At 36.4% G+C, this 12442-nt stretch overlaps 1 protein-coding gene across 2 annotated transcripts in view; it reads left to right on the top strand.

The window, feature by feature from the left end:
- STIM2 (stromal interaction molecule 2) overlaps positions 1–12442 on the top strand; it is a 168863-nt gene that overhangs the window by 140688 nt on the left and 15733 nt on the right. Inside the window, exons 6-11 of one of the 2 annotated variants that reach the window (XM_065877394.1) lie at positions 1473–1650; positions 2173–2350; positions 7440–7607; positions 7861–7884; positions 8291–8391; positions 8636–8874. In XM_065877394.1, the coding sequence (XP_065733466.1) occupies positions 1473–1650; positions 2173–2350; positions 7440–7607; positions 7861–7884; positions 8291–8391; positions 8636–8874 (888 nt within the window). The remainder of the gene's footprint in view (positions 1–1472; positions 1651–2172; positions 2351–7439; positions 7608–7860; positions 7885–8290; positions 8392–8635; positions 8875–12442) is intronic. The other variant, XM_065877395.1, reaches the window with a different exon arrangement.

The raw sequence follows: 12442 nt of genomic DNA, 5'->3' as shown, positions 1-12442 counted from the left end.
GCAGTGTCAAGTGAACAGAAATACATTTTAAAGGAGTTTTCACTGAAATCTTTTCCAGTTTGTGGTACTTACTGTACAGTTTGAGACTTGTCCATCTGTTTATTGTTATTCCTGGTGATTATAGTTCAGCCTAAACAAGGCTTATATTTGGACTAGAGCCTGAGCTGAACCTCTCAGTCTGAGGCAGAATAAAAATAAATCCTTTTGAGACTTTAGCCTTCTGCCAAAGAGTGAATAGTGAATCTCTTTCACTATAGGTGAGGGCGTGCACTCTTGAAATATGAAACACTGAGACTCTCTGGCGTAGAACATGCTGTTTATCACACAATGTAAATGTATACGAACGCTAGACTTGTAAGCATGAAAACTTTTCATTTCTATAGAGCTCTTCATCTCATCAAACATGCAGAATATCTCCTTACTTCTGGAGGTGTGGGCAGTTAGGCAGTTTTTCACTGAAAAACTGTATCTCTTTTCAACAAATAACACACTATATTGTATTAGTTATCATGTCTTCCCCCACTGAGCCTCCACACTCAGATCAACTAGGAAATTATTTGCCTAGCGGTTGCTGTGGTTTGTATTACTGAGGACAGTAGGCCTGGCTCCCGGCTCCTGACTTAAGAAAAAATGTCAGGGGTTACTGTCACGCTTGGTGTGCCACAGGGGAAAGCGATCCCGATGTTTCCCTCTAGTAACCCAGATCTCTCTGGCAGATAACCACCTAAAACGTTACTAGTTATGATCATTTAACCCATGGTTTCTCAACCTTGCCACTATTGACATTCCGGGCTGGATAATTCCTAGATGATTCTTTGTTACCGCCAGACTGGGCGCAGGAAAAGAGACTGTGTTATGCATTATTGGATGTTTGGGAACATCCCTGGCCTCCACCTACTAGATGCCCATAACAGACACCCTTACTTCCACCTTCCAAATTATGACAAGCAAAAATTGTCAGATTTCTGCTGGAGGGAATATCACTCTTGGTTGAGAATCACTAATTAATCTCGTTACATGGCTGTGTGCTTGGGAAATTGCTTTTTGGTGAATGATTAGGATTTCAGTTTGTGTATCAAAGCATGACCGCTGCCTAACTTGTCTGAAGGAGGGGAGCTGGTAATGGTGTTACTCTTCATGACTCCTTTCACCCCACAGAGGACCATCCTCTCTATGTGATTGGAGATACTGTTGCTTCTTCAGAGCTCCCCAGGAATTCTGTCACTAGCTCCTGTAGCAGCAGGGGGCATGGTGCATCCATGTGGGTTTATCACTGCCCTCCTGTAGGTCTAGTATATCAGGTAGTTATAATAAACACATTGATTATTTGAGGAGAACTTGTATATGGGAGGGACATCTTCATATTTTGTTTTGTTTTTAGATACCTACTATTTTTTAAAATAAGTGGCTCTGTGTACTGAGATTCTATGATACTCAAAGATTAACTTAACCATCTGTAATTGTCTTCGTAGGCCCTCCTCATAACTGGATGAAGGATTTTATCCTCACAGTTTCTATAGTAATTGGTGTTGGCGGGTGCTGGTTTGCTTACACGCAGAATAGGACATCAAAAGAACATGTTGCAAAAATGATGAAAGACTTAGAGAGTTTACAAACCGCAGAGCAAAGTCTCATGGACTTACAAGAGAGGTGAGTAGGTAAAAAAGACTATAAAACTGTGGGAAGATACAGTTTGTGAATATGTAATATGGGCATGTGCTTACCATTTATATTTAGGTTGGTACATACATCAGGAGTTCATTTCATGTTTTTGGAATAGTATCATATTGTCATAATTACAAATTTATTATAAAGGTATGCACTAGGGAATAAATGGGCAGAAGACCAGTGGAAATAAATCAAATATAGGTATAATTATTAGTGAAGTTAAATTTTATTTTTAACATGATTTAAATAATTATGAATTTCTTAAAAGCTTCTTCCTGAAGAGTGTTTCCCTTCTATATCTTGTATTTTTAGCTCAATATAAATCAAAATAGCTATATAGTAGGTTACCTGATGTTTTTGTTGTCCAAATTTAAGATTAATAGAAAATGCTGTGAATTCTGATTGAAACATGTATCTTATTGCTTGATACATATTTATTGTTCATTAAGATAATGAAATTTTGGAAACTTTTATGAGGAATTTTCATTTTTATTGTTCTGTAAGGCTTGAAAAGGCACAGGAAGAAAACAGAAATGTTGCTGTAGAAAAGCAAAATCTAGAGCGCAAAATGATGGATGAAATCAATTACGCAAAGGAAGAGGCTTGTCGGCTGAGAGAGCTAAGGGAGGGAGCTGAATGTGAATTGAGTAGACGTCAGTATGCAGAGCAGGAATTGGAACAGGTATTTATGTTTTAAAAAAGTATTTGTGAGGATATTTGTATTGCTACCCTGAGGAGTTTTTTGGGTTTCATTCAATCTCCTACATTTAGTTCCATCATATACTCTTCCTTAGTTAATAAAAGAGTCATCTGTCTATATTGTTAGCATTGGTCAAAGTTCATTAGCAAAAAACAAAGTACCAACTAAAAGAAAAAGTTACCCTCATGTTCACTCATTCATGAAGTCCTATCCCATGCCATGTTAATTGTCTTGAGTGAATCTAAGATGTTTATTTAACAACTGTAGTATATTTCAGTTTCTGACTGTAACCTAGTAAAGTATATCTACTGTTAAAGTTCTCTGCAAATGTTAAGAATCTCTATTAAACATCCATTTGAATCCTGTTAAATGGTTTTAGAACATAATCTGCTACAAATTCTGAAGTTGTTCAAAAGGTGTGTCCTTTTCAATATCTGCTTCTACTATGCATTTACTCAGGATGGAGTTCAGGCATTGCACAGTCCTTCAGAAAAGGTGGGGAGGTCCTGGGAGAATTTAATTATAGGCAGATGTATTAGTTTTATAATTCTGCTGTTAAAAATTACCACAAACTTAGGGGCTTTAAACAACACACATTTATTACCTTAGAGTTACTGAAGTCAGAGTCTAAAATAGGTCTGCAGGGCTGGTTCCTTCTGGAGGCTCTAGGGGAGGATCTGTTTCCTTGCCTTGTCCAACTTCTAGAGGCTGCCTACATTTCTTGGCTCATGGCTCCTTCCTTCATCTTCAAAGCATGTCACTCCAGCCTCTGCTTCCATGGTCTCATCTCCTTCTTCTGACTCTTACCCTTTCTTTACTGATAAAGAAGTTGAGGAACAAAATGAGGACGAGAAAACTTGTTCAAGTTTAGAGAGTGACTCGGTTGTAAAGCAGGGCCAGGAACCTTGGTATTCTGCCTCCCACTTTGCTTTATGCACTGTTGTCTTCTCAATCAAGTGCTAAGTAAGAATTATGTAATGGATGAGTTTCAGTTTCAACTCATGAGGAAATGTTCAGGGTACATTACTAATTCCTTCAAGATTGTCATTTTGGTAGGAGCTGTCTGACTGAATGCAGCTATCTCTTTTGTTAACAGTTAACTGTTCTTTCTCTCATACCCCAGATACCTGTCTTTTGGGTCTTTTCCCTGTAAGGGGTTTGTTCTCTTAAGTTGACTCCTAGACCTATTTTGCAGTCTGGTCCTATTTACCTGACAGACCTTGTCTATGTAGAATGTAGTAAAGAACCAGGGAGTTAACAAAAAAGGCGTACCCAATTACCAAAAAAGGCATAGCCAAATTATACTGTGTCCAAGAATTAGATACTATGTCCTTTTCTCCTGTGAGAACTCTGTGCCTGTTCCCACCCAGACTTCAACTCTCGGTTGTTCCCAGTACTAAATAAACTAAAAAGCTTGTTAGCTGTTTTTCTGAACTTTGCAGATGAGAAAGAACAAATCAGAAAGCAATAGTGGGGATTCTTCTATACAGACATAAACTGGTAGCAGTATTTTACAGGAAACTGCCTCACAGTGTGGGAAAAAGACACAATATAAAGAAGGACCCCTAAATCAGAAATATTCTAGTCTGGGGTTTGGGACATAGAGACCTTGCATCCCTTAATAGACCCTAAGATTACTATGATACTACATCCCAGCACAAACGTAATAATCCTAATGAGATCCTGAGTAAGAGGTGGTTTAAAGGAGAGAACTGGGTATTTAAAAAAACTCTGTCCAACATGATTACAGTAATAAGAAACACAATTTTATGAGTGCTTACTCTGTGCCAGAACTTTATGCTGTGCACATCATTGCAAAATTTTAATCCTCACTATACATAGACATTATTCTCATTTACAGATGAGATGTGTACAGGTTAAATAACTTGCCTTAGGTCACACAACTATTATGTGGCAAAGGCAAGATTATGTGTGTTTTATTCCAAAGTCCATGTTTTCCCATACTGCTATTAAAAGCTTTGTTTCTAAAAGTAAGTTTAACTGGGAAATTAATTTACATATGTCACATAATCCACAGTTCCACATAGTTTGAAGTATTATTGTATCTTGTCGAGTGGGTAATCAACTTCTCAAAGTTAGAAGGCAGGAAGATCTGGTACATATTTTGTATAATGTTATTTTCTGTTAAACAAAAGCTTTTGGGTGAATAATAGTACTGCTTTATATTTTGTGTGGTTTAAATACTTTTCACATAAATTATTTTGTTCTTAAAGTCTCAAGAAGCCTAAAGTTAGGGCAAGTCATAGTACCTCTGTTGTACATGCAACAGTAAGTCTCCGAAAGTAAAGAACTTGCTGAAGGAAACAGAGGTAATAAATCGTAAAGTTGGTCCAGAAACCAGGTTTTCAGATATTTAGATTTTCTTCTGTGATGTCATGTTTTTACTTGTTGCTGTTTTATTCCTAAGACACAAAAATTATATAAATAATTATTGTATTTTTAAACAACTTAATAATTCATCATTTGTAAAACCTATTCATTACTCAATTTTCACTACATCTATTTCCCTGTAAATAACAATGTTAATTTAGACTGAGGGTTGGAATTCAGATCAAGTGATAAACTTAAGAATAATGGCAGAGAAAATAGTTGCTGTTATTGGAAGGTCAGAATTTCCAAAATTTTGAGACATTATTTGGCAGTAAAAACATTGGTCAGCCTCAGTTTATACTAGAACTATATCAATTCTGTGTTAAATGTGTTTATTACGCTTGTTTTGGGGAAACAAATTTATGGATATAACATTAAGGAAAATCTTTGTGGTTAAAGAGAAAAACACAAGTGAATTTGTTCAGATTCTCTGTATACATCTTTGTCAATGAAAACTGTATAGAAATTTTAGCTTTAAAATCTTGTGAGAGCTTCCCTGGTGGCGCAGTGGTTGAGAGTCCGCCTGCTGATGCAGGGGACATGGGTTCGTGCCCTGGTCCTGGAAGATCCCACGTGCCGCGGAGTGGCTGGCCCCCGTGAGCCGTGGCCGCTGGGCCTGAGCGTCCGGAGCCTGTGCTCCGCCACAGGAGAGGCCACAACAGTGAGAGGCCCGCGTACTGCAAAAAAAAAAAAAAAAAAAAAAAGTCTTGTGAGAAGAAGGGCCTGTGACCTACACTTTGTAGTGTTATATACAACTCCATGTCACAGGACCTGAGTTCAAATTCTCTCTTGAGAGATTAGCAGGGACGCCACACAGCTCTGCCAACTGTCTTAAGTGCAGTATTGTCTCAAGCACATTGCACCAGGGAGTCGCGTCAGGCAAGTGTTGCTTACGATTTGTCTCAAGTGAGTAAGTCCTGTTTTACCCTTCCTGTTAATATTTTGAATTGTTTACTTCCTGTCTGACGGTTTTAGAGTTTTAAAGTTTTTAGAAAACTTTTTAGAAGTTTTAGAGTTTTAAAAAATACCTTTCTACATTTTTTCCCTGTAGTATCTGGCAGCTGTTCTCTTTATCAGAAATTTGTGTCTAGTACTCTAATTTAGTTTATTCTGGCACATGATAAGGTTTATTTAAATAAATTGGGTTTGATCAGATCCAACGTTCTTCTGCACATTAGTTTAGGAATGAAGTTTTAGTTACTTTACTTAACTGTGGGGAAAATTAATTTGTGGTTATGGTGCTCCAGAAGCAGGATGCCCCATGGTTCATTTGTCACTTTGTCTGAAGGTCTTGAGTGTGTGTATGTAATTTCATAAATTCCATCATGTATCTTTTTTTTTTAAGAAGATGTTGGGGGTAGGAGTTAATTAATTAATTTATTTTTGCTGTGTTGCGCCTTCGTTTCTGTGCGAGGGCTTTCTCTAGTTGTGGCAAGCGGGGGCCACTCTTCATTGCGGTGCGCGGGCCTCTCACTATCACGGCCTCTCTTATTGCGGAGCACAGGCTCCAGACATGCAGGCTCAGTAGTTGTGGCTCATGGGCCTAGTTGCTCCGCGGCATGTGGGATCCTCCCAGACCAGGGCTCGAACCGTGTCCCCTGCATTAGCAGGCAGATTCTCAACCACTGCGCCACCAGGGAAGCCCCATCATGTATCTTTATACATCCTTAGCTTGAGCTCTTGCTAGTTTTTAAGTGAATCATTCCTACAATGGATTGTCTCTTTATTCTGTGTCATTTTCTTAGTGAGACTTTCCTTAAGAGTTTTTTCCTTAGCATGTAATACCACCTCATACACTAAGCATTTTAGTTTTCTGTTTATTGTCTGGCTCCCCTAAAGGGAGGCTAGAAGAAAAACTTCCACATTCTGACACTGAAGCTATTCATAGTTTCCCATGGAAAAATCAAGAAGACTCTCACTCAGAATCTGTTTTCTCGAAATTTACACTTGGTCTGCATATGCTAATTTATCAACTTTTTGGTATGTGAGAAGCAGGAAAAAATTAAATAGAGGCGATAAAACAGACTATAATAGGCACATATGCTCATAACAATGAGAAATAACTAGCCATAAAGATGTCTGAAAAACTTTTTAAAAATGGTATAATTACTTAAAAAAAATGAGTGTATAGTTAGGTAGCTACAGCAAGGTCTTTGGGGAACACTAGAAGGGGTAGTAGAACAGGTATTCACCCTATTTTGGATACTTCTTCATATCCTGTCCATAAACAAAGAAATACAAAAAATGTAATCCATTTCAGTTTGTACATGCCCTGGGTTTTTGTCTGTCAGTGAGTCTGGCTATTATAAAATATAAAAATGCAGTATTGCAACCTAAGATATATGCAAGCTCCCTTTCACCCTCTGGCTTTACAAACTTGCTTAGTGAGTTTAAGAGGTACTTAAAAACTTCAGCTTTAGTTTTAATGTTAGAAATATTGTTTTAGACTGTGATTTAAAAAGATGTTTACAAAGAGCATAATTCAAATTGCCTTTTCTCTTAATTTTGGTACTAAAAAATCTTAGTTTAAATATCTTTTAAAAAGAGAAATTTCTCTTTCTCTCTCTAACCTCTACCACCTTCCTCTACCCCTCTTTCTCCCTCCCTCCCTCCCTCCCTCCCTCCCTCCCTCTCTCTCCTTCTCTCCCACTCCTCCTTTTCTTTCCTACCTCCCTCCCAGGTTCGAATGGCTCTAAAAAAGGCTGAAAAAGAATTTGAACTCAGAAGCAGCTGGTCTGTTCCAGATGCACTTCAAAAATGGCTTCAGCTGACGCATGAAGTAGAAGTACAGTACTACAATATTAAAAGACAGAATGCTGAAATGCAGTTAGCTATTGCTAAGGATGAGGTACTCTATTATATTGCAAAACATACTACGCTTCTAAAGGGATTAACCAGTTGGTATACAAAGATCTGAATAAAATTTTTAGTATTGCAGATTATTTTTATGAATTGGAACTTATTGCATAGATTGACTCTCATAAAATTTAATTACTTTATTTAAGAGAAGTACATACCTTTCAGAATGACCTTAGTATCATTTAAAAATCATCCCTACTATCATTATCATAAATGTTTTATACGGAGCTTTTCTCCTCTAGGTTGCTGCTTCATATCTGATTCAGGTTAGTAGTTACTAGAAATTAATGTCTGACTCTTAATAATTGTGTGAAATTACTGAGTCTTAATCTGATTTCTAGTGAAACAACAACAACAAAAAACTCGGTGCACTCACTAACACCTCCATTGCAGTAGGATATAGTTTATGTTATTCTCCTAGTTTTAAATAGAAGATTCAGGTCTTTCTGATCCATAGAAATAAGGGAAAACATTCTCCAGAACAAAGTTTGGCTTAGGAAAGCATGCTTTCTCCCTCATTTGTTTTCTTTTTTGGAAAATAGGGCTATATCTTAGCTAATAACTCCCCATTGATTTTATAATTATTAATATATTCAAAATAAAATAAACCTTATTCGTATATGTGTATTTTATCCCAAACCTAGCCTTATTTTTCTCTCTTTGGGTTTCTAGGCAGAGAAAATTAAAAAGAAGAGAAGCACAGTCTTTGGGACTCTGCATGTTGCACATAGCTCCTCCCTAGATGAGGTAGACCACAAAATTCTGGAAGCAAAGTAAGAATGTTACTGTCACTATCTGTCTGTTTTTATTGTGTTGAAATGTGTAATTTATAGGCAATTTATGTTTTAACTTGTCATTTAATTATGTACTATTATATCATTTATACTAATTCTGAAAAGGGGTAATTTCTTCTTGAAATTGGTTAATTGACTTGGTCTGTTCATGTAGTTGACTTTTTTCAGTGCTGTATTAAAGACTCTTTGATGCAACAAGTAATTCCTATATTGGCTTTTCCAGGAAAGCTCTCTCTGAGTTGACAACTTGTTTACGAGAACGACTTTTTCGCTGGCAACAGATAGAGAAGATCTGTGGCTTTCAGATAGCCCATAACTCGGGACTCCCCAGCCTCACCTCTTCCCTTTATTCTGATCACAGCTGGGTGGTGATGCCCAGAGTCTCCATTCCACCCTATCCCATTGCTGGAGGAGTTGATGATTTAGATGAAGATACACCCCCAATAGTGTCACAGTTTCCCGGTAAGAGAGTTGGTACAGTTTTAAAGGTAACTTTCTGCCATGCCTTTTATGAATCATTTGCTTTGAAATCTATGATAAAATTTGTGTTAATTCTTCATTTTCTCTTTTTTCTTTTTCTTGATCATTGTGTTTACTGTTTGACATACTATATGAGCTATGTGTGTTACACGCATATATATATGTACACATATATAATAACACATACATGCTAAGTCACTGTATGAATGAAGTGCTGAGCTTTGAGGGAAAACATCCTTTCATATGGCAGCTTAATCTATAGTAGAAATTAAAAATTAGAGGAAGACCTTGGAAACCTGAGTTGCAATCCTAGCTCTGCCACTAACTAACCAACTGTGTGACTTTGAGCCAGTCGATTTATTTTAAATTGAGTTGCCTTCCCAGTAGGCATGTTTCATAGTATTTTGTTTTGCTTTTCCAATTCTATCCTTTTATTGAAAGAGTATTATCCAGCTGTATTTAACTCATAAAGCATTAAATCCACTCACCTTTACACAAAATTAAATTGCGTTTATATTTAGAAAACATACATTTTTTTGTTGCTAAAAAGTGGAGCTTCTCCCAAAGGTGGCTTTTTGTTGTTGTTGTTGTTGTTGTTGTTGTTTTTTTTGCGGTACCCGGGCCTCTCACCGTTATAGCCTCTCCCACTGTGCTCCCGGAGCACAGGCTCCGGACGCACAGGCTCAGCGGCCATGGCTCACGGGCCCAGCCGCTCCGCGGCATGTGGGATCTTCCTGGACCGGGGCACGAACCCGTGTCCCCTGCATCGGCAGGCGGACTCTCAACCACTGCGCCACCAGGGAAGCCCCCAAAGTTGGTTTTAACATGTACAGTTTTCATTATAATTGCTTGTTATGCAGTATTCTTTGAAGATGTTTACAGTGTAAAGAATACATTTTGGTAGGAAGGTGAAATTTTACTATTTTAGATTTTATTAACAAATTGTAGAATTTATTAATAAATATTTGGAATTTTTGCAAAGTTATAGAGAGTGTAAATTTAAAGTGGTGTATTTCTTGTATTAGAAATCATTTGAAAAACTGTTTATCCTTATTACTGCTTGCCTGATTCATTTTCCCAATCTTTGTAACCTTTTTGAAACAGTATAGCTAGAACAAGATTCCAAAGAATAGAGAGCAAAATTTAATCGTTTATCAGTTGAAAACTCACACAGAAATTTGAGTCTTTGAGACACAAATCATGATATATGAGCATTTTGCAGTTTGAAATTTTCTGTCCAACTGTTACAACTTTCCTAAAGTTATGATTTAGAAAGGGTTCTAATGTTAAAACAATTTTATGAAATAAAGCCCTAAGTTTGCAAATAATTAATCAGTGACTGTGTGCTTGTGTTCATTTCTGTGATTTTAATTATCTGGTCTAACAGCAGACATAATGCAAGCAGATTGGGGAGACACTAAACTCTTACAAGAGGAAGGGGGAGAGGACAGATTGTAAATGCAGTGAATACTGGGAAGTATGTGACCTCAATCATTTCACTTGCCCCATGCTGCAAGATAGTGATGGTTGCAAAGTTTTATCTAGATATGGGCTAGCTCTGCTGTTTGGATACTGTCAACTTGCTTTTATTTGAATTATGTGCCCTTAAGCTTACCATATATGCAGCACTGATTCATAAGTGTATGATTTTGTTTGAAAATGATAGCTTTTTAAAGTTGCAGTTCCTCCTTAGAAACCATAATTATTCGTTATCAGAAGTGTGCATATATGTATTCCCTAAAAATAACTAGTTTTTTCTTTACTTTTTTTTAAGTACTTTTTGATGGGGCAAGATATCCACATGTGCATTAAAACACTTATAACTAAATGTGAATAATTTTTTAGTGATTGTGATACACAGAGAAATTTGAACTTTTTAAAATTCAGTACGATGCTTTAGAAATGCTGAAGTTTATTATCTCTGAAAAATAACTTTTGCCAAAGATTACACTTTGAGAGCTCTGTCTCCACCCAGTGGCACAAAAGTAATACTCCACTCTGTTTAGTCATAAAAGCGTAATTTCTGGACCTGACAAATAAACTCTTGGCAGTAGTGCTAGGGTCTAGGGTAGGATGAAGGCTCTTCATTATATACTCTTTTAAGCAGTTTTAAATCTGCACGATGGATATGTGTAAATTGTCTAAGAGTGAAGGAATGACAAGGAAGCCTGCCTGTGGTATGTTAAGAGCGAAGTAAAAGATTATAAAACCATATACAGAATAATATTGTCTATGTTTAATTATGTGTAAATAAAAAAGAGAAAATATTATCAAAGATTAGCTCTGTATGGGTTTTCCCAGTACCTTTATAGTATCTACTAAATATTCATAGTGGGATTGTGGTAGCAATTTATTTAAAATTTCTTATCATAAAGCTCTTCAGATATGCTTAAAAATACTGAAAATAAATTGCTCGTTTACTACAAAGATAAACAGATTTTACCATTTTGCTTTATTCATCTTTCTTTTTCTCTGAAAAAGAAAACACATCTCCTCCCCTTCCTTCTAAAGCCTGTTTTACTTGTATTACATGCAGCTATATCTATAAACAATAGATACAATTGTTGTTTGTTTAAAAATGTACATAAATGTTATCAAACTGTGGGTATCATTTTGCAACTCTTTTTGGTCAAAAGTATGTTTTAGAAAGTTTCCATGTTTATATACAGATAAATTCACTAAAACTGTTTAATATGAGTCAACCACAGTATATCTATTTATCTTTTGTAATAATAAACCACAGTTTATCCATTTTTCTACTGAGATAGGTTCTTTCTACTTTTTTGCCCTTGCAAAAATGAGCATCCTTATCTTTATCTCCTTGTTTCTAACTTTGAGAGTTTCTCTGGGTGGACACCTAGAAATGGATTGCTAAGTCATTGGGAAGGCACCTCTTATTAGTCGTTGCCACGTTGCTTTCAAAGTGGTTCTATCTGTTTACATACCCACTGTTTATAAGAATGCCTGTCTGCCTGTATCCTCACCATACTAGGAATGATCTGGTTTGTTTTGTAACTTGAATGCGTGTAATATGATACCTTAGTGTTATTAAAATTGTAATTTCTTTAAAGACTACTGAGGTTGTCTTTAAAGACTAAAAAGACTACTACTACCATTTCATATTTATTGGTGTTTGTCCTTCAGATTTTTTCCTCTCCGAGTTGCTTGTTCCCGCTGTGGAATCTCCCTCCGAGATTCCTTACTTACCTGGAAGAATTTTTATTATTATTATTATTTTCTGGTTATTTGAGGGTTGCAGATGTCTTTTCCTAGGCCTTGGCTTTTCTTTTTTACTGTGCTATGTTACTTATTTTCTTTTTTTAATCAAATGGTTTTTTTTCAAAAAACATTTTTAATGACAAATTTACAAATCTGGTTTGTGTTCTTATGTCTTTTTCATAAGGCGATAGATTGTTGTTTGCTCTACTAAAAGTTTTTAACTTTCACTTTAATCCTTTACATCTACCTGGAAGTTATTTTTGTTCCTATTGTGAGTGGAATCTAAAGATATCTCTTGATGTATGGATAAACAGTTGTCCTAGTCTCATTC

The sequence above is a fragment of the Phocoena phocoena genome, chromosome 5, assembly GCF_963924675.1.
Source record: "Phocoena phocoena chromosome 5, mPhoPho1.1, whole genome shotgun sequence".
In the NCBI taxonomy this organism is placed as follows: Eukaryota; Metazoa; Chordata; class Mammalia; order Artiodactyla; family Phocoenidae; genus Phocoena; species Phocoena phocoena.
This window is presented reverse-complemented; position numbering and strand designations above follow the sequence as displayed.